Raw genomic sequence first — 20,056 nt, forward strand, 5'->3', positions numbered from 1 at the left:
ATATTAGTACACTTGATTGCTACCACCCATTAGTTCTTTTATCTGCAGATTCTTATTGCATGTAGAATCACTGCCCATAACCAAATCAAGAGTACTGCATACTATTTTTGCCTTCTCTCTAACATGCTACTGTAGAAAATAGTCATTCAAGAAATCTGTGAAAGTCTTGCTAGTGTAGTAGTAGTAGTGGCATGTGATGCAAGAAAGCAAGTGTATGAGCTTATGCAGCATCAGCCAAAAAAAAAAAAAAAAAAAATCACACCATTCCCTCCAAATGCCTGTCCAGTTCCTTCTTAAATTTATTTAACCTATCAATTTCCACAACAACAGATGGAAGTTTGTTCCAGCAATTAACCACCCGCTGGGTAAAGGCAAATTTTCGCACATCTATTCTACCTCTGTCTTTTCTTAATTTGAATTTATAACCCCCTTAGGTTCGTAATCTGAACAAGTGGAAAGATCCCATCAGAATTCAGCGTGCTCAAACCATTCAAGGCTTATACACCTCAATCAGATCACCGCGCAGGTGCCTAGTCTCCAGCCACTGCAATTTGCAGAACTTAAGCCTCTCTTTGTAAGGGGATCCCTTCATTCCCCTCACCAATCTTGTTGCCCTTCTCTGTACACACTCAAGCAAATCTACATCCTTCCTAAAATGAGGCCTCTAGACCTGTATGCAGTACTCAAGGCGTGGCCTGATCATTGCCTTATACAGAGGGACAATCACCTCCTTTTCCAAATTCCTCTATATCATTGACAAAACCCCATGACCTGCCCTGGCAGCCTGTCTGCATTGCTCAGAAAACTTCATATCTGACTGCACAATTACTCCCAGGTCTTTTTCATTTTCTACCACATTAAGTGTAATACCACACAGTTGGTACGTTTCTCTGGGGTTACTTCTGCCCATATGCAGTACTTTGCATTTGTCAAGGTTAAACTTCAGTTGCCACTTCTTAGCCCCTCTGCCCAAATTATCTAGATCCTGTTGCAGTAGCACACTGCCATTACTGTCATTAACAACCCTGTCAACCTTTGTATCATCTTCAAACTTCGACACTAAGCCTGATATACCTTCATCAATTCACTGATAAATATACAAAACAACAGAGGACCCAACACCGAACCTTGTGGAACTCCACTAATAACATTAGTCCACGAAGAGCAGCACCCATTAATTACCACCCTCCGTCTTCTCCCACTCAACCATCCTTTTATCCATTGTAGCAACTTACCCTTAATACCATTCTGCTCGAATTTGTACAACAGTCTTCCATGCGCAACAGTGCAAAAGCTTTCCTCAAATACAAATATATGATATCAAAATTATTTTTTGCATCCAGTTCCTTTGTAACCACATCATAATATCCTATCAAATTTGTCAGACAAGACTTTCCCTTAACAAACCCATGCTGTGTCTGAATTATTGCTGGAGTCTTGTCTAGATGATCCTGCAATGCATCTTTAACCAGTGACTCCATTATTTTACCCGGAACAGAAGTTAAACTAACTGGTCTGTAATTACTCATGTCACCCTTCGATCCCCCCTTTGTGAATTGGGGGATACATTTGCACATCTCCAGTCTGTGGGGACCTCCCCTGAGTCCAAGGATGTTCTCATAATTATGGCTAAGGGTTTGCTTAATTGCTTTGCCGCCTCCTTTAATATAACTGGATAAATCCTATCCATCCCAGGTGCCTTTCTTATGTTTAACTTCAACAATTTTCCCTCCACTTGGCTCGGAGGGAATTATGGCTAAGGGTTTGCTTAATTGCTTTGCCGCCTCCTTTAATATAACTGGATAAATCCTATCCATCCCAGGTGCCTTTCTTATGTTTAACTTCAACAATTTTCCCTCCACTTGGCTCGGAGTGTCAAATCCACAAATTCTAGTCAACATCTGGAAAGTTAAAATCCCACGTTATAAGACATTCTGATTTACTAGCCTATTCTATTTCTCTGTATAGCTGTTTGGTATACTCATCACAGTCATTAGGCCTTATAAAACCATGCTTATATCACACTAGATTGACTCAACACTGCATTGGTCACTTACATTGACTGGATGCACTGCCAAGCAGATTTAATATGCTTCTTAACTAACAGCATAACCCCTACACCCTCTCTTGTCTGTCCTTCCTGTATACATTGTACTCCCCATATTCAAATTCAACATCACTTATGTCTGAATGACACCATGTCTCTGCTATCCCTACAGTGTCTGCATTTGATGACTTAATCAGTACTTCAAATACATCAAATTTATTTTTAATGTTCCTAGCATTAGTGTGTACATGCACATGTTCTTACTCTTTGTTATTCACTGGTTCCATGATGACCCGCAGCAAGGCTGGAATTCCTTCCTGTTTTTTTTTCCTTTCAGGATACTGCATTTTCCAATAGAAGCAGTACAATAATTACCTTCACCTCTGCCTGCAGCTCTTGTTTATCTATCAGCCTGCATATCTCACAAGCTAGCAGTTTTCTGACCCACTTATCGCTGTCTCTATAGCATTAGCAAATATTCTGTACCCTTCTGTTTAAGTGTTTCCCATCTCTTTAAAAACAGGCTCCCCTGTTAACAAGCACAGACCACGCCAAGAAAAATTCTACCCCATGAGGCTTGTATGTTCTCTCAAGGGCCGAATTGATTGACAAGTCACTGTATCGAATATTTCAATAGTTATTTGAACATTTCATTTGTTATCTATTTAGTGATGATTTACTATTGAATCACACTGAATAGTTATTTATTCCATGATGATTCACTATTGAATCATTATGAGTAATCATCCTATTCAATACACCTGTCAGATGTTTCACTCTGACAACATTATCAGTAATGTCAGTCCTACTTTTGTGTTTTAAAATGCTATCATGGAATGAAAGAATGAATTTAATTAGAATATAACATGTTCTTATAAGAATAAAAGTTAATCGTGTAAAGAATTTCACCATTATGAAAAATAATTACATCAGCTATGTGCAAGCTTGGGCAACATTCTGGTGCAAAAACAGCTCTGGTTTTAGAGGCCAACATAATGCATGAAAAGTTTTGACTGATGTCACAAGAGAATACCTACACAGAAGAACAAAGGCTGGGAGTATTCAGTTGGCCATTGCTAATATGCTAGGTGAGTTATATTGTATACTGATATTAGTATTAGCCATATTGTGCAAGAAGTCACAGGTATTTGTTGCCTGTGGTTTCCTTGTGACTCTAGCCAGAAAAAAAAGTACAAAAGTATATAAGAAATACAAATTATGTGCTTCCCTCCTCACTTTAATAAGGAGTTGACCTTTGAGTTTCTTCAAACAGTCAGCCTCAACTATCTGTGGAGGAAACTTGTTCCAGTAATCAACAAATTGCTGGCTAAAAGAAAACTTCCTACAATATAGTTTAAGCTTCTTCCCTTATAATTTGAATTTATGGCCCTAATTCTGGAATTCTTTATAACCATGAAAATTATACTTTCATTCATTTTGCAAACTCCTCTTAGAGTCTTATAAATGTCATTCAGGTTCTCCCCCCCTCTAAAGTGTCTGTTTGTCATGATCTGTAGCCTGTATAATTGGAAGTCATTCCTCATAGTATCGCCCCTTCACTGATCTCGCAATGTGAGTTAGTATTAGCATTTGCAGAGGAATATGATGCAAGAAAGCAAGCTTATACAGCATCAGCCAAAAAAAAAAAAAACAACAACAAAAAACCCCCCTTCTCATTTCACCCATCCATTCACTCCAAAAGTTTGTCCAGCTCTTCCTTGAATTTATTTAAGCTATCAACTTCCACAATGACAGATGGAAGTTTGTTCCAGCAATCAACTACCCACTAGCAAAAGGTAAATTTCCCCTACATCTATTCTACAACTGTCTTTCCTCAGTTTGTATTTATACCCCCTCAGGTTAGTAATTTGAGCAAGAGGAAGAATCCCATCAGCATTGAGCCTTTCCCAAACCATTCAAGGCCTTATACACCTGAATCAGATCACCTCACAGGTGCCTAGTCTCCAGACACTGCAATTTGCAGAACTTAAGCCTTTCTTGGTAAGACTTCCCCATTGTTCCCCCTCACCAGTCGTTGTCCTTCTCTGTACTCTTTATAGCAACTCTACATCCTTCCTAAAAAGAGACCTTCAGATCTGTATGCTTGTAGATCATTGTGATGGATTTAAAACATTTAAAATTAATTGTTATAGTTCAGCCTCATAAATATGGCAACTTTGGAACTTAAATGGATTGGCCTATGCTGAATTTTTTTTGAAAATTCTGCATGTTTGAGATCTAATATTGTACAGAACTGCTAATGATATAAAGTGCACTAATGCTGAATGATTGTGCAGTGACCTGGTGGATCAGCAAAGCAATGTTACTACTATGATAATTATAACATATTGCTCACCTCAGTCAAGTTTCTCAAGCAATGAATGAACTTATTAAAAATATCATTGAACTGTATTTCACAATAATAGTCTGGGATCCTGAACCTGTATGACTGCTACATAGGGTCCAAATGATTTACCAACAGTGGCTATAAAGCTTTGCTAGTATATGTATTTACTATTCATATCATCCATAAGGGTTCAAGATACTAGGATTCTGTAACTGCTGTAGTTGTAATTAAAAATTATATTATGGGCAATGGGAAACTTTGCTATAGCATGCTTACCGAGGTCAATAAAATTGCACTATGATATTCATTGAAAATTAAACTCTGTGACATGTAAATTTTAAAGCAACGAGATAAGGCTTAGAATTAGTATTAGTAGTGGCCACATGGGACAAGGAAGCCTATAGCTTATATGCTTCAGTTATAACAAACTTTTCTGTTTGTTACTTGGACAGGCACAAAAAAAAAAAGTTTTCCAGTGAGTGAGATGCTGTAACTGCAAAGTTCATAATTGTGAAATGTCACAATGAAGTTGCCAATTTTCTGTCATTACATTCTGCTCAAGGTAACATTCTGATTAATAATATAGTAACTATATTTGATTTTTTGGTAACATTCTGTTACCAAAAAATCAAATATAGTATCCAGTTGTATCACAGCATGAGTTTGATTGATATTTGGAACTATGACAAGTTCTGTTGTTATAGAGCAGGCCTGGCCAATCCATGGCTCGCAGGCCACATGCCGCCTGCCACATTATTTTTTGCAGCCCGACACATGATTTTTATACTACTGACTATGCCAGTGGGAAATCATTCACTAGCTGCACTAGGCACAATAAATAATGAGAAATCTAATACTAGACCAGCTGTACTTTTTGAATCCCCACCACTCATTCCCTTCTTTGAACTGGAAACTCTGCAGATGGAAGTAATTGATTTACTGCAATGGGAAACAGCAGGGCACACGTCGCCTGCCACATTATTTTTTGCAGTCCAACACATGATTTTTATACTACTCTATGCCAGTGGGAAATCATTCACTAGCTGCACCAGGCACAATAAATAATGAGAAATCTAATACTAGACCAGCTGTACTTTTTGAATCCCCACCACTCATTCCCCTCTTCGAACTGGAAACTCTGCAGATGGAAGTAATTGATTTACAGCGTAACAATGAACACACATTCACACCACGACTTGAAAAATCAATTTTTACAACACTTATATGACAGCGGAAAAGTATCCCAAATTAAGATTTTTTGCACAAAAAATTGTGAGCACCTTTGAATCCACACACGTTTGTGAAACTTTCTTTTCAAAAATGAAATTTATTAAAAGTATAAATTTATTAAAAATAACAAATCAATTAAGATGTGCAACTACCAATATTGAAGTAGATTTTAAAAAAATTGAGTGATTGCAAAGAAAAGCAAATATCTCATTGATGTACATATATAATAAAAACGAATGAATAAAATAAATTTTTATGGCACTTGATTTTTTATTTTGAAATGATTGTTTTATTTTATGTGTGGCCTGTGGAAAATTTATAGTTCGTCAAGGGTGCCTGCCAGGAGCGGATTAAGGTCGGTTGAGGCCCCGGGCACAGAAGAAAATATTGGGCCCCTTAAAAAAAAGAGAGAGACAGGAAAAATAAAAACACATGTTAACCATTTTTTTAAATAAGTAAAAAGTATTATGTACTATTAATGTTTTATTTCCAATAAAATTTGAATATAATATATGTATAATATAATTAATAATAGCATAATAATAATCACAAAGTTTTGAACTAATAGTTGAACATATTAGTTTAACTATTAGTTGAACTAATATGTTCAACTAATTTGTTGGGGTTTTGCGTGGGCCCTTCAGAAGTCGGGGCCCAGGGCGTGCGCCCGCCGTTAAATCCGCCTCTGGCGCCTGCAGTACAATTTGGGTTGGCGAGGCCTGTTATAGAGTATTATGTGCTTTGCAACAGCCAGATCAACAACACTCAGCAAAGTGACTTCAAAATGAGCTGGATTTATGAGATTTTATTGTATTTTAGTTTTTCTAATATTTTAGAAAATTTATTTTAGAATATTTATCTGTTTTGCCTTAGCCCAGTTATGTGACAGTTTTATGTTCATTCTGTTTACACTAGCATTTCACATTGACACATATTTTAATAGAAAACTTTTCAGATCCAAAAATTTAAAAATGGATTAATTTTGATCGATTTTTTCTTAATTAAAAAAAAAGTTATGCACCATCACTTAATGTAATAATCTACAGTTTGAATCATTCTTTAAAAGTAAACTTGCTATTATAAGCAATGGGAAAATAAATTATTTATGTTGTGAGATTATTTTTTATTTACAAAAAAGATTTTAGTAAATAATTTTTAAAAAAATTTAGTAAATAAGATCTAGGCAAGTGTAAAAAGAAGAAGCAGAAATATATTTTAATGATAATGAAATAGAAACAGATATAGAATAATCGTTATTATTGCAGCCAATTTATCTGTAAATCCATGGATAATGAGAGCAAAACTAGCTTTAGCTTTTGCTATTATACGTAAAACACCTGGTGGAATGACTAGTGTGGATTATACATGTCAGCTGGCAGATAACTTAAGACATGTGCAGCAGAGGTGGAAAACCAAATGCCTAGACTTAGAAAATGAAGTGTTAAATCTGAAGCAAAAGATCACATTGTTTCAAATGAAAGGCAGTGCAGTGGAATTGGATGGAGTACCATTAATAGGTAAATTTCTCAGATATAGATATAATTATTGCTACATAGATAATAATGCTTCTTAAAAATTTTTCAGTATTCTTATAATTTTCATATCTTAATATGTATACAGACAAACCACAAAATGTAACATTTGTGAAATAGTGACTAGCTACTAATAAGGTGAATCTGTAATTGTCAAATGAAAACAATTATTTTCACTAATAATCAGTACTTCAAAATAATATTTAGCATTAGCATTAGCAAAGGCACATAATGCAAGAAAGCAAGCTTATATAGCATCAGCCAAAAAAAAAAAAAACAACAAAAAATAATCCTTATTTCGCCCATCCACTCGCTCCAAATGTTTGTCAAGTTCTGCCTTGAATCTGTTTAAGCTATCAGCTTCTACAACGACAGATGGAAGTTTGTTCCAGCAATCAACCACCCACTGGCTAAAGGCAAACTTTCGCACATCTGTCCTACAACCGTCTTTCTTGAATTTAAATTTATGCCCTCTCAAGTGATTATTCTGAGCAGGAGGAAGAATCCCATCAGCATTGAGCATGCTCAAACCATTCAAGGCTTTATACACCTCAATGAGATCACCTCGCAGGTGCCTAGTCTCCAGACACTGTAATTTGCAAAACTTAAGCCGTTCTTTGTAAGAGCAACCCTTTGTTCCATTCACTAATCTTGTTGCCCTTCTCTGTACTTGTTCCAACAGCTCTACATCTTTCTTAAAATGAGGCCTCCAGACCTGTATATACAGTACTCAAGCTCAATCTTACCACAAATTAGGGCACTGATCTTCTTTTGCACATGTTTATACTCTACATTTTTTATATCCTACTCATAAAAGTCTTTTGGTTGCTGTTGACACCATGACTAGACTAACCATTGAGTCAATGTAGGTACAGAAGCCCCGAAGAGTCTTCTGGGGGCCCCTTTTGTCTTTAATTTTTCTTATACAAAAACGTAATCACTTCACTTGCTGTGAAATACAGGAGCTGAGTCGTGTATAAATTTTTTTACAAAGAATGGAGAAGCAAGAGGAGTAGACTGTAAGGAGAAGGGTTATGGTAAGGGAGCACTTCCCATCCCAATAACAACAAAAGCTGACCGTGTAACCCATACTATGTATAATTTAGGCAAGTGAGTGGCTTGGATTCAGTGTGTTAGTAGACATTATTGGTTTATGCATATGAAATAATGGGAATTGCCAAATTCACTGAGGTAAATGATTTTCATGTCATTTCTTAGAAATCATCACATATCCATTCTTTTCTATTCTTATTTTATATTATTATTTTCTATTCCATATCTATTCTTACTAAGAATACCATTATTTATTTATTCACTTTGAAACATGACAGTGCATATTTTATCATTAATTTCATTAATTTTGGACATGGATATACACTTAGTGGACCAAAATCAATGGATACTGACCTAGTAATCGGTAGGCTCACCTTTCGCCCAGATAAGGGCAGTCACACAGCAAAGCATTGGGTTCACTAGTTCACGAAAATGTTCTACAGTTACAGGTAACCCTCGTAACCCAGTAGTTAGGTTCCTAAAAAATGTTATGTAGTGTAAAACTGTGTTATACAGGACTAAGAACCAATACAAAAAAAGGGGGGGGGGGTTGCATTCCAAAAGCTAACAAAAATACACCATATTTTTTATAAATCGGAAAATTACTTTTTATTAAAAAAAGTAATAACTGAACAAACATCTTACAAACTATGATACATATATATCAGATAATGTACTTTCATTAATTTTCTTCCTCAAAACGTTTTCTCTGTTGCAGAATATCTTCACCTTCTGAACTTTCTTCTGCAGCATATACATTTTGTGTATCTTCTGCTTTCTTTAAAAAATCAGCAACCTGGGTTTGTTTGCCTTTGCTTGATAGATCTTTGTAAATTTTTTGTATGGAGCTAAGCATGTTTGAAGCTCCCTTTTGAACTTTGTGCTCCTTTCAGACGAAAGATCTGCATTCTGCCTTCCCATATGCTTTTTAGTGTAAAATTTTGAACTTCAGAATTTTGATCTGCGCTATCCTCTTAATCATCCTCTTAATTGATTTAGTTTAGATCCAATGTCATTACCACCAAACCACTTTGCCAGCCTCTTTTTCTACCAGTAATTCTTCAACATCTTCGGTAGTCCTATCATCAAAACCTTCCCCCCCCTACCAACTAAGCTAGTTCTACTATCACATCGATTCCGTTTTCTGCCGGTTCGACCATATTTCCTAAATGAGCTGGCTCTGGCCATACATTTTTCCAACACGCAGTTAATGTTGACGGTTTTACTTCTTTGAGCCATAAAGCTAAGATTCTGATACAGTCCACAATTGAAAAATTTCTTTTGAGGGGTGCTTTTTTACTTTCCTTAGGCATAATTTAGGGTTGGAATTAAATTCACAACAAAGAAATTATTCCAATATGGTTCTTAAGAACAAAGTTTAGTAATATATACCCGGAAAAATTTATAAACGATCCAATAAAATCTAAAATAACCTTACAAAAGCCTTAAAAGTCACAAACTGCACACTTCAAAGTTAATTTTTTGTGGTCTCGAACAAGCACAAGTTCAATAGCATAGAACCTAACACGGAGATTTCCCAACAAAATAAAATACAGGGATTTCCCAATAATTTTTTTTTTGCATAATGAATAGCGAGTCAACAGTGGGCATTCACAAAAACGAATGGAAATGTTGAAAAATATTTTGCAGGGAAAATCCATAGTAGGATTTTTCCTGCAAAAAAAAGCTCAAAAATACTGTCCTCGATGGACCATCCCTCTCCTGAAGAGGAATAGGTTGGAGAAGCTCCAGTACTCACCTTCAGCCTTGACTACACATATTGCAAATCTCCCAAATATTAAGGTAGAGTTGAGAACCATCCAGAAGTTACAATAAGATGGGGCAGTAAGATTGGAGACTAAGGCATCAGTGAAGGGGGTGGTGGACCCACTTCTTACACAAGTCCTTTGATGGTCAGGGTCTAAGCGAACCAAGAAAGGTTTGCTCTCAGCACTGGTGGGTGGATGATGGAACCAAATTTTGTCTGGCCATGTATATATTGACCTCATAAGAATTAACGCTCTTTCTACCCTCTCCAGAACATCAAGAGGATATAGTATAAAGAGAATATGCACGGCTGGATGCAATGAGGTTGAGTCGCTCGCCCACGTATCACAGAGGTGCATCCGTACGCACGGTTTGAGAGTGCGATGACATGATGATATTGTGGAAAATAGACTCTGGCAGAAAGGATGGCTAGTCACAAAAGAACCACGCTTTACCACTGAGGTAGGTATTCGCAAACCAGACCCTCTGTGTGCAAGAGGCGGGTCCCTGTTCCTTTTAGATGTGCAATTGGTGGGAACAGGAGAGGAACTTGAGGTATTGCATAGGAGGAAGAAAGAGTATTATAATAGAAATACTAGTTGAAAGAATGCAATAGCCTTGGAGTCTGATAACATCCAACCTATTGTCTCAACAATTAGGTGCAACACCACACCCCTATAAAGGGGTGTGGTGTTGCACTTCAGTGACCCTCCTCCATACAAAGGGGATAACAGCGGCCGATTTAAAAATATTGGCAGTCCGGGCACTGCAAGGGACATTGAGCTGCTGTGGTGGTGGGGGGGGGATCATCAGCGGATGACTATGGTTAGATGTAACTGAGTGTTATGTTGATTAACTATATGATTCCCCTGTGAGCTGCTGTGGTGGGGGGGGGGAATCATCAGCGGATGACTATGGTTAGATGTAACTGAGTGTTATGTTGATTAACTATATGATTCCCCTGTGTAGTCTGGAATGTGGGTATTTATGTTTGGATTAACCTTTGCCATTGTAGAATTAAAGGGAGTTAATAAAAAAAAAAAATTAATAAAATGTTGAAAAATTACATCCAACATAGCAGCATTTCCCCCACAAAAAAGCTCAAAAATACCGTGTTATGCAGGGTTACCCCCAATTTTCTAACCATGTTAGAGCGAAACTGTGTCATATAAGTACCACGTTGTGTGAGAATTGCTGCAATTTATCAATCATGTTAGAGCGAAACCGTGTTGTAGTACCGTGTTGTATGGGGGTTGCCTGTATTTCCATCCATGCTTGCTGCACCGCTGTCCATAATTAGGCCTCGTGGCAAAGAAGAAAAATGTATGGGATGCATAAATATTATCAGGTGACACAGAAGCCTATGACAGATATAAGCTAGTCTGTAATCAAGTCACAAAGGAGGTTAGGCAGGTGAAGGCAGATTACGAGAAATCTTTGGCAAAGGATGAAAAGAAAAACAGCAAAGAGTTCTTTACTTATGTAAACTCTAGAAGGAAGGGGATGAATCAGATTGCTCCACTTAACAGAGATGGTTCGATGATCCTGCTCAAGTAGCTGATAAACTGAATGAGTATTTTGCATCTACATTCACACACGAGAAGTTATTCAAGGAGGGGAATGCCAGAAGTTTATCAAACTCTAACAGGGAGCTAAGTGATTTTGTAATAACAGAGAGCAAAGTAGAGGAGAAATTGTTGACATTAAACATAAAAAAAAGCACCTGGGGGCAGATAGAATCTATCCAGTTATATCAGAGGAGGCAGCAAGGGAAGTAAGAAAACCCTTAGCCATAATTATGAGAACATCCTTAGATTCAGGGGGAGGTCCCCATGGACTGGAGATGTGCAATGTATCCCCAAGTCACAAAGGGGGTTCAAAGGGTGACACAAATAATTATAGACCTGATAATTTAACTTCTGTTCTGGGGAAAGTAATGGAGTCACTGGTTAAAGAGGTGATACAGGATCACCTAGACAAGACTGCAGTTATAGTTAAGACAAGCATGGGTTTGTTAAGGGGAAGTCTTGTCTGATCTATTTGATTGGATACTATGATGTGGTCACAAAGGAACTGGATGCAAAAAATAATTTTGATCTCATATACTTAGATTTCAGGAAAGCTTTTGATATGCACATCGAAGACTGCTGTACAAATTGAAGCAGTATGGCAAGTTGCTGCAATGGATGAAGGGTTGATTGAGTAGGAGATGGCAGAGAGGGGTAATAAATGGACACTGCTCTATGTGGACTAATGTTATTAGTGCAGTCTTCCAGGGTTCTGTGCGGGGCCCATTGTTTGTTAAACATGATTTTCCCTTTACAAAACCATGTTGTGAATCCTTCAGAAATTCCATTTCTATATAAATGATCCTGAATTTCATTCTTGATCATTGCCTCCATGATTTTCCCTACTACTGAAGTTAGACTGACAGGTCAGTAATTTCCCACTTCACTCTTAGAACCACCCTTATGTATTGGAGATACATTGGCACTTTTTCAATCCAACAGAATCTTTCCTGAGTCTAGTGATACTCTTATAATTAGCCTCAATGGTGCAACGTACTCACTTGCCACCTTCCTTAAAATTAAAATTATGCCATCAACCCCAGGAGCCTCACTTGCCTGTAGGCTCGAAAGTTTTTTCATTAAATAATCATGTGAAATTTCAGTATCATTAATTACATTTTTTCAGCGTCATTTCCAGAATTTCTCATTGACGTAAAGGGTTTTTCTTTTTTAAATATTGATGCAAAGCAATTGTTGAGTTCATCTGCAACATCAGCTGGGGTATCTAATACTGTCCCACGCCCATTACATAAAGGTCTGATCTGGTTTGTCCTCTTCTTCTTTTCATTTATATATGTGAAGAATTACTTATCTTATCTCCATTCTTTGCCAGTGATTTCTCATAATCTGCCTTTACAGCCGAACCATTTCTGTGGCACTATTCAATTTGTAGCTGTTATAGGCTTTAGTACTTTTTATTCCTCTGTAACATTTCCATGCCGTCTTTTTCTACTCATGTAATCTGGCAACTTCCTTATTCATCCAACTTGGAATCTTCCTCATGGAGTATATTTTTAATGGTATATAAGCATTCAAAGCTTCTGTGATTAATGTTTAAAGGTATACCATAATTCAATTGTAATTGCTCTCTGTGAGATATCTACCCAGTTAATAGAGGCCATGTAGCACCTTAAGGCATTGTACTTATCTTTCCTGAAATAATAATAATAATAATAATTATTATTACTATTATTATTATTAGCATTATTCCCACTAGAGGGCTAGTGTTAGCATGTGTACTGTATCAACGCTCCAAGAGAAAATTGGAAATTTTTGCTAGTTGTAATTTGTTAAATTTATTCTTTTGTTATTTATTTTGTGAAAGTGCTTTATCTGAAACGTCTTGTATTGACTACTCCAAAGTTCTGCAAAAATGAATCAAAATATATGCAAAAAGTGCAACCTACCGCTGCACGTGCAAGAAGTGGTATGTCATGGCTGCAACAATGGGTACCATTACAGATGCTCATTGAAAGAAGCAACCTATAAAGGAATGGCGAAACAAAAGAAACAGCAGTGGAGGTGTATATTGTGCAGGAAAGAAGAGAGGGAAGAAAGAAGTGAAATTTCCTACTCGGCAGAAGAATTTCACGACTTGCTGCATTCACCAAAAGAAGTGAACGAAGACTTAGAAGCTACACAAAAGCAGGCGAACACCCTTAATATGGAAGACGTGCTGAGAAAGCTATCCAGTAAAATCCATTTGCTGGATTTACTAAAAGACGTGCGGAAATTTGCCTTTAGCCAGAGGGTGGTTGGTTGGTGGAACAGACTTCCATCCCTTGTGGTGGAGGTTGATAGCCTAAATAAGTTTAAGGCTCAGCTGGACAGGTATTTTGAACGAACAGAGGGGTGAAGTAGAAGTGGGTTTTTTTTTTTTTTTTTTTGGCTGATGCTGCATAAGCTTGCTTTCTTGCATCAAATGCCTCTACTAATGCTAATGATAAGACATAGTACCAATAAAGAAGCAAATGGAAGACCTGAAGACAGAAGTAGAAGATATAAAGAAATCGATCTCATTTGTCTCAGATTCCTTTGACAGAATACAAAAAACCATAAGCAAACTACAGGACTCCAACACAGCAATCGGCAAAAGAATTGCGGAGCTGGAAGCCTCATTCAAGCAAAATGAGGAAAATTCCAACTTGCTTAACATAAGGATAGACTCGATAGAGCAGCAGTTGTTAGTGAATGACGTAGAAATTGTAGGATTAACTGGATTAACAGGCCAAGATCTAGAGCTTGTTATACAGCAGCTAGGACTTGCATTGAAACTACAGAACAACAAAGAAATAGAACACTATTACATACCAAACAGTAAGAAAACAAAAGACAAGCCAACACTAATTGTGAAGTTTTCAAACCATGTGGCAAAGGAAAAATGGATGAGAAAGGCAAAGAAGATCCGACTAACAGCAAAAGACATATATCAGAACAATAGCAATAGCCCAATCTACATAAATGACCACTTAACAGCCCACCTCAAGCAATTGTTTTGGGAAACAAAACAACTAACAAGAACTCACAGTTACAAATTTTTATGGCTAAAACATGGCAAAATTTATGTGAAGAAGAATGAATCTTCAAGAGCCATTAGAATTCAGAGTTCAAAGGATTTACAGTTTATAAAATAGATTCTTTTATTGTGAATAATTGAAATTTCCAGAAATCTAGATTTAAGGTAAAATTAAGACATCAGGTATGCTTTTTGAGGAATCACAGATTTACAATTCACCTTTACATTTTATAAATAATCAAAATATTCAAGCTCTTATAATTGATAAAAAACAATTCTTTATGGTAGCTCTAAATATCAGGTCACTAAGAAAAAATTGGTTTAACTTCTTGCAATATATAAATCCAATGAAAGAATTTATTTCTTGTATAGTTTTAATGGAGGTTAACATAAAAAGTGAGGAAATTTCCAATTATAACATACAAGGTTATGATAAGGTCTATATATTGAGAGAGTTGAGAAGGGGTGGAGGAATAATAATATACTATAGAACATGCTTTAGGGCAATACAGGTTTACCACTTAACTCAGTCTTGTGAAAACTGCTGTGTCAAATTATTAGGAGAAGACCCAGAAAACACATTCATGATTTGTGCTTTTTACAGGCCACCATCAGATTCAATAAACAGCTTCCTAATAGAATTAGAAAACATTATTTTGCAATGGGACGACATACAAACAGATAAGACCATACTAGTAGGAGATTTTAATATTAATTTACTAGCCGATGGAACTGATAATGTGATACCTAGATACTCTGCAATCTTAAGCAATTATGGATTTGAACATACCTTAATTGGAATAACTAGACAACAAAGGATGGAGGGTAATAGAACAGTCAGCTCTTGTTTGGACCACCTAATTACAAATATCAAGTTGAAGTATGCTAATTCCTACATACTATTAAATCAACTTTCAGATCACAGAACATGTATACTTTTTTTTTTTTTTTTTTTTTTTGATTTGGTAGTTGTTGGCGCATCGGCTTCTGTGGCCATATTGCACCTCCCAAGGTTTTTTGCAGTACTTTGATCCAAGCCCGAGGCGGGAATCAACATGTATACTAATAGTAGATATGTATTCAAAACAACACCCATGTGAAGAAAAAAAATTAACAAATGCTATGAAGAAAAATTATTTATCAACAGGGAAACTGAAACAGAACATAGGAAACTTGTTAATACAAGAGCAAGCATCATACACAACAAATGTAAATGTTTTTTCAAATAAGATAATACAAATTATAAACAATTCGAGGTTTAATACCGAGAGAAAAGTTAATCACACAGCCAACAACACAAACACTGGGAGTAGCAGGATTAAGCTTAGGAAACCTTGGATGACTAAAGAAATAGAAGAACTAATGGTACAAAGGGATAAATATTACAGGCAGTATAGAAATTGTCCATCAAAGAAAGAACATTATCACAATTATAAAACACTCAGAAATAAAGTGACAGGTATGATAAAAAAGCAAAAAAACACTTATTACAATCATCTTTTCATGGATAAGCAGATAACACAAAAGGATAAATGGAGCATTATAAATAACATGTTAAGTACAAGGAAGAAAAAGTCAAGGGGACAACCAAATTAAAACACTAGTAGAACAGATTTCTGGTGCAAACAAACAATATGAGGCTGCAAATAGGTTTGCCAAAGCTGTATTAGATCTTAACAGATATTTAATACATTATTGCCAAAATTCCTTTACTCAACAAGATAGGCTTCCTCAGATAATGAACTCTTGTGTAGTCTCAGCTCCACATTATACTGAGATTCTTAAAATTATAGAACAATTAAAGAACAAGAAATCTTGTGGACTGGACTGTATTACAGTAACCGAGGTAAAGAGAAACAAAGAACAGTTCTCTGTTCTCTTGGTAGAGCTAATAGCACGGATGTTAGAGTCGGGAAGCTATCCTACAAACTTACTGTCATTTAAGATAGTTTCTATATATAAAAAGGGACCACCAGATGACTTTTGCAACTACAGACCAATAACAATACAGTCAGTTTTAAATACAATAATAGAAAATTATATATTTTCCCATATAAGCAAATATTTACATCAATATGGACTGTTAAACAACTCTCTATTCTCATATCAGAAGGGCAAGAGCACACAGACATTATTAGAGAACTTAATAGACTCTCTAAACTTACATTTAAACAACAATAACTTCATATTGATTTTATTTATAGATTTGACCAAAGCATATGACCTAATTAATATCCCAATATTGCAACAGAAATTACTGAAATATGGTATAAGGGGAAGACTCAATCAACTACTAGCAAATTATTTCACAAGAGAAAAATAACAGTAGAAGTAGGAAATACAAAGGGGAAATCTTATAATGTAAAGAGAGGAGTACCTCAGGGCACTCATGCTGGGCCAATCATGTTCAACATCTATATAAATGACATATTCGAAGTAATTAAGAACTCCTTTATAAAAATTTATGCAGATGATATAATCTTATATACAATAGGAAAGGACCTAACAAAAATGGCGAATGATTTACAACAGGATGCAATACATTTACAATCTTGGCTGCACGATAATAAATTAGCACTCAGCTTTGAAAAAACTAAATTTTTGGTAATAAGGCCTCCTCATCAAACCTTGGACTTTCAACCCTCTATCAAATTGCACAAACATGATTGCCTACATGAACAGAATTTCCAGAATTGCGAATGTCTAACTGTGGAAGAAGTCTCAAATCATTGTTACCTTGGGTTATGGATCGACTACAGTCTAAGTTGGATAATGCATATAACAAACTTGTACAAAAAAATGAGATTTTATGTGTACTTTTTCTACTACATTAAGAATAAGTTAAATCTTAGAACAAAAGTAACCTTATATTATGCATTAGTGGACTCCCAACTCAATTATTTAGTAAATATATGGGCACGAGCAAATAAAACAGAAATAAGGGCAATAGACAACTTAATGAATAGGATTCTGAAACTTTTAATGGGGACAAACTCTTGGAATGACCTGAATAAGAGAAGGCAATTTTTGTTGAAACATAAAATATTGTATCCAGTTCAAAAACTGAAGTTAAACCTCTTCTTAAAAAATCTTAACACTATTTTTGAAGAGTCGAATCTGCAAAGAAATGTCTCACATAATTTAAGGAATCCAAAAGCAATTACTTTGCCTCACCCTAGGATACTAAATAGATTTGGAGATAGGCACACAATGAATGTAATAAACAACTTGTTGGCTAGCATTGATTTCAGGCTCAGGAGAAGTTATCCCATCTCCAAATTAAAATTCCTAATAAGAAAATTCTTGATACTCAATGACACAGTAGATTAGAATTGATATGCAGATAAACTACCTCTGTTTACAGTGTGGAATATACTATGTGTAGTGACTTCATAGTATTTTCTGTAAGATAACAAATTTGTACAAAACTTGTAAAGGAAGAACTACAACTTGTTGTCAAGAAATTTACTTTTCTTAACAAGTTCATTTATTGTAAACGAATTCTCTTAATAAATAAAATTGTATTGTATTGTATTGTATTATTATTAGCCATACAGTGAAAGGAAGCCTGAGGGGGGGGGGGAGAGAGAGAGAGAGAGAGAGAGAGAGAGAGAGAGAGAGAGAGAGAGAGAGAGAGAGAGAGAGAGAGAGAGAGAGAGAATGATGATATCCAGCTCAGGACCCTGGGTGTGCCAAGCCCATACTCACCAGATTTGAGCCCCTGGGGTGAATTATAACCCATTTCTTTGCCTTTAACTACTGCTACCTCTCTCTCTCTCTCTCTCTCTCTCTCTCTCTCTCTCTCTCTCTCTCTCTCTCTCTCTCTCTCTCTCCCCCTCCCTCCATTGTCCACCGTAGAACTCTGTTATCACTTCCTACTACTGGTTCCTCTACTGCCAGCCCTATTAATTCGTCTGGTTCATGGGTGATGATCAGGTCTAGAATATTCTAGAATATACAAATAACAATCATCTAGTTAATTTAAAAATTTGTCCCCCATGTCGAGTTTTGTTCCCATTTGCTCCAATCATTTAGACACAAATTAAAATCACTCATAATAAGAGCCTCTATTTGCCCATTCCATTTGCACATAGAAGTTCTCATCATAATCTTTACAATCACCTGACCTGCAGATTACTCCCATTCTCATTATACCTTTGCTTCCAACTGTCTCACACCATACAAATTCTGTACTAGCATACAAATCACTTGAATCATGGAAAGCTTTTGTTGTGCTCAGGCTGCTTTTGATATGGAGCTTGACCCCACCACCCTTTCTATCTACTCTATCCTTCCTAAATATATTGTACATACTGTACTGAAACTCATCATCTCCTATCGCTAGGTGGCACCATGTTTCCTTAAGCTCTGTTATGGCTTTACTTCAGTTTTACTTATCTTAACTAACAGTTTGAATTCACTCATTTTATTGATGACACTTTTGACATTACTGTATAAACAATTAAGACAGTGTTCTTGTATAGTTAACTACCCTGACACACCTCTTGAAGTTATTTAAGCTTGCTTCCCTGGCATTAGCTACACGCTCATTTGAAATGTTTCTGCCCTCAGAACATCTGGGGCTCACATCTGGTGAGTATGCACCTTGCACACCCAGGGTCTTGAGCTTCTTCTTGGTGATTCCCTTCTACTTCTGACTCTCTCTCGGGGTAATTCAAAATTTTTTTTGGCTAGTACACCATAAGCCTCGGGCTTCCTTGCACCATATGGCCAATAATAATAATAACAGAAACACACAGCAGCACTCCACCAGGCTATAAGGAAGATAGACAAGCAGTATACCCCACTCAACCTAAGCGAGGAGTCCCCCCCAACCAGGAGGTACAAACGAAGCTAGAAAGATGGGCAGGGAAGACACTCCATGGCAGACACTACAATGATCTCCATCAAGATCACATAGATAAAACTGCTTCCAATGCATGGCTCACAAGTGGGATGCTCTTCCCTGAGACTGAAGGATTCATGCTCGCCATCTAAGACCAGGTAATCAACACCAGAAATTATAGAAAATACATCACCAAGGAGCCCGGAGTGTCTGATGATACATGTCGACGATGCTACCTGGTCTCAGAAATGATCCAACACATCACTGCGGGGTGCAAGGTGAGTACACTCAGACATGACCAGGTAGCAAGGATAATACATCAGAAGCTAGAGAGGAAATGCCAGTTGACTAAATAGACACAACCAGGTAGCAAGGATAATACATCAGAAGCTAGCGAGGAAATACCAGCTGACCAAACAAAGTGTACCATACTACAAGTACGAACCACAGGCAGTACTAGAGACCCCAACCCACAAGCTGTACTGGGACCGCGCCATAATAACAGATAGGACAATCCAGCACAACAGACCAGACATAACCCTTGTGGACAAGAAGGAAAAAGCTACCTATCTGATTGACATAGCGGTACCCAACACTGGCAACCTGCAGAAAACCCATGGGGAAAAAATTAGGAAGTATACGAACCTAAG

General features: G+C 36.6%; 1 protein-coding gene across 1 annotated transcript in view; it reads left to right on the top strand.

Moving 5' to 3' along the window:
- The window catches only part of LOC150080954 (meiosis-specific protein MEI4-like), a 57,160-nt gene that overhangs the window by 12,439 nt on the left and 24,665 nt on the right, over positions 1 to 20,056 (top strand). The window contains exon 2 of the mRNA XM_090380864.1: positions 6,890 to 7,141. Coding sequence (XP_090236990.1) covers positions 6,916 to 7,141 — 226 coding nt within the window. The 5' untranslated portion in view covers positions 6,890 to 6,915. The remainder of the gene's footprint in view (positions 1 to 6,889; positions 7,142 to 20,056) is intronic.

The sequence above is a fragment of the Mastigoproctus giganteus genome, chromosome 9, assembly GCF_048544385.1.
Source record: "Mastigoproctus giganteus isolate SK-2022 chromosome 9, ASM4854438v1, whole genome shotgun sequence".
NCBI classification, from domain to species: Eukaryota; Metazoa; Arthropoda; class Arachnida; order Uropygi; family Thelyphonidae; genus Mastigoproctus; species Mastigoproctus giganteus.